This window comes from Sinocyclocheilus anshuiensis, unplaced genomic scaffold (assembly GCF_001515605.1).
Source record: "Sinocyclocheilus anshuiensis isolate Anshui unplaced genomic scaffold, SAMN03320099.WGS_v1.1 C32649328, whole genome shotgun sequence".
Classification (NCBI taxonomy): domain Eukaryota; kingdom Metazoa; phylum Chordata; class Actinopteri; order Cypriniformes; family Cyprinidae; genus Sinocyclocheilus; species Sinocyclocheilus anshuiensis.
The window spans coordinates 1-1,236 of record NW_015618810.1 but is presented as its reverse complement, the minus strand read 5'-3'; the positions used below and the strand labels follow the sequence as shown (position 1 = coordinate 1,236).

The following is a 1,236-nucleotide window of genomic DNA, read 5'->3' as shown; positions in this document are numbered from 1 at the left end:
AACCCACACCGGGGTCGGGGGACGCAGGACCGGCTACAGATACCAAACCTGCACCGCAGCAGGATCTGCAGCAAGTGCAGCGCAGACAGCGCAAACCCAAGCGCTCCATTGTGATTGATTGTGAGCGGAAGATCACATGCTGCAAAGGTACTCACCCCGACGTGGCCTTGTTTTTCATACATGGAGTCGGGGGGTCGTTGGATATCTGGGGAAGCCAACTGGACTATTTCTCCCAACTTGGTTATGAGGTCATTGCCCTGGACCTGGCCGGCCATGGTACAAGTTCAGCTCCTCAGATTCCCGCTGCCTATACCTTTTATGCTCTGGCTGAGGATGTTAGAATCATCTTCAAGCGATATGCAAAGAGGCGGAATATTTTAGTAGGACACTCTTATGGGTAAGGTAATTTACTCATTTGCCTGATAAATGCGGATACATTTCCCCACTCGTTTGAGCATTTTCTTTCTTGTCTCGCAGTGTCTCGTTTTGTACCTTCCTGGCTCATGAGTATCCGGAACAAGTTCATAAAGTTGTGATGATTAACGGTGGAGGTCCCACAGCACTCGAGCCAAGTCTCTGCTCTGTCTTCAATTTGCCCACATGTGTCCTTAATTTCCTGTCTCCGTGCCTCACCTGGAGCTTTCTCATGTAAGAATAATCGTCCACAGGACACATTTGTCCTTGCCTTGCCCTTTGCCAGCTTGAGCATGAGTGTCTATGTTTGGTAACTACCTTGTCCATTTAATGTAATAGTTTTTACTGAAGGCTGGAATTTGCTACACAACTTTTGCCCAGATTTTTGACCCGGTTTACAGTCTGGACAAGTTGCCAAAATCAAAGACAGTCTGCAGATTTGATTTGAGTCGTCTGTTTATTTGTGTAGTGCATGATGGGCACAGTTTAAAAAGTTTGTCGGAGTCTGTGATCATCATACACTACGTGATTTTCTATGACTTTCGGCAACTAGTGGCTTGTAAATTTGGGTAAAAATCTAGGCAAAAGTCGTGTAGTATATTCCAGCCTTTAGTTAACATGTAGTTGCAAATTTACTTAGTGGAATGTCTAAAGTGGACTGTTGAGATAAAGTGTAACCCACATTTGTCCTTGCCGTGCCCTTTGCCAGCTTGAACACAAGTATCTCTGTTTGTGCTTATAGTAGTTTTTTACCAATAAAGATGCCTTTTTCTTTCCTCAAGGGCTGGATTTGCCCATCAGGGAACGAGAGAAAAGAAACTA

The 1,236-nt window shown here is 45.1% G+C and overlaps 1 protein-coding gene across 1 annotated transcript; it reads left to right on the top strand.

Annotated features, from left to right (window-relative positions):
* Positions 1-5: 5 nt before the first annotated feature.
* LOC107682840 (protein ABHD8-like) lies at positions 6-1,233 on the top strand (the record flags this gene model as incomplete). The annotated part of the gene is made up of 3 exons (XM_016478966.1): positions 6-397; positions 478-648; positions 1,197-1,233. Coding segments are annotated over 3 exons (600 nt in total), but the record flags the coding sequence as incomplete, so codon positions are not given.
* Between the last annotated feature and the right edge of the window lie 3 nt (positions 1,234-1,236).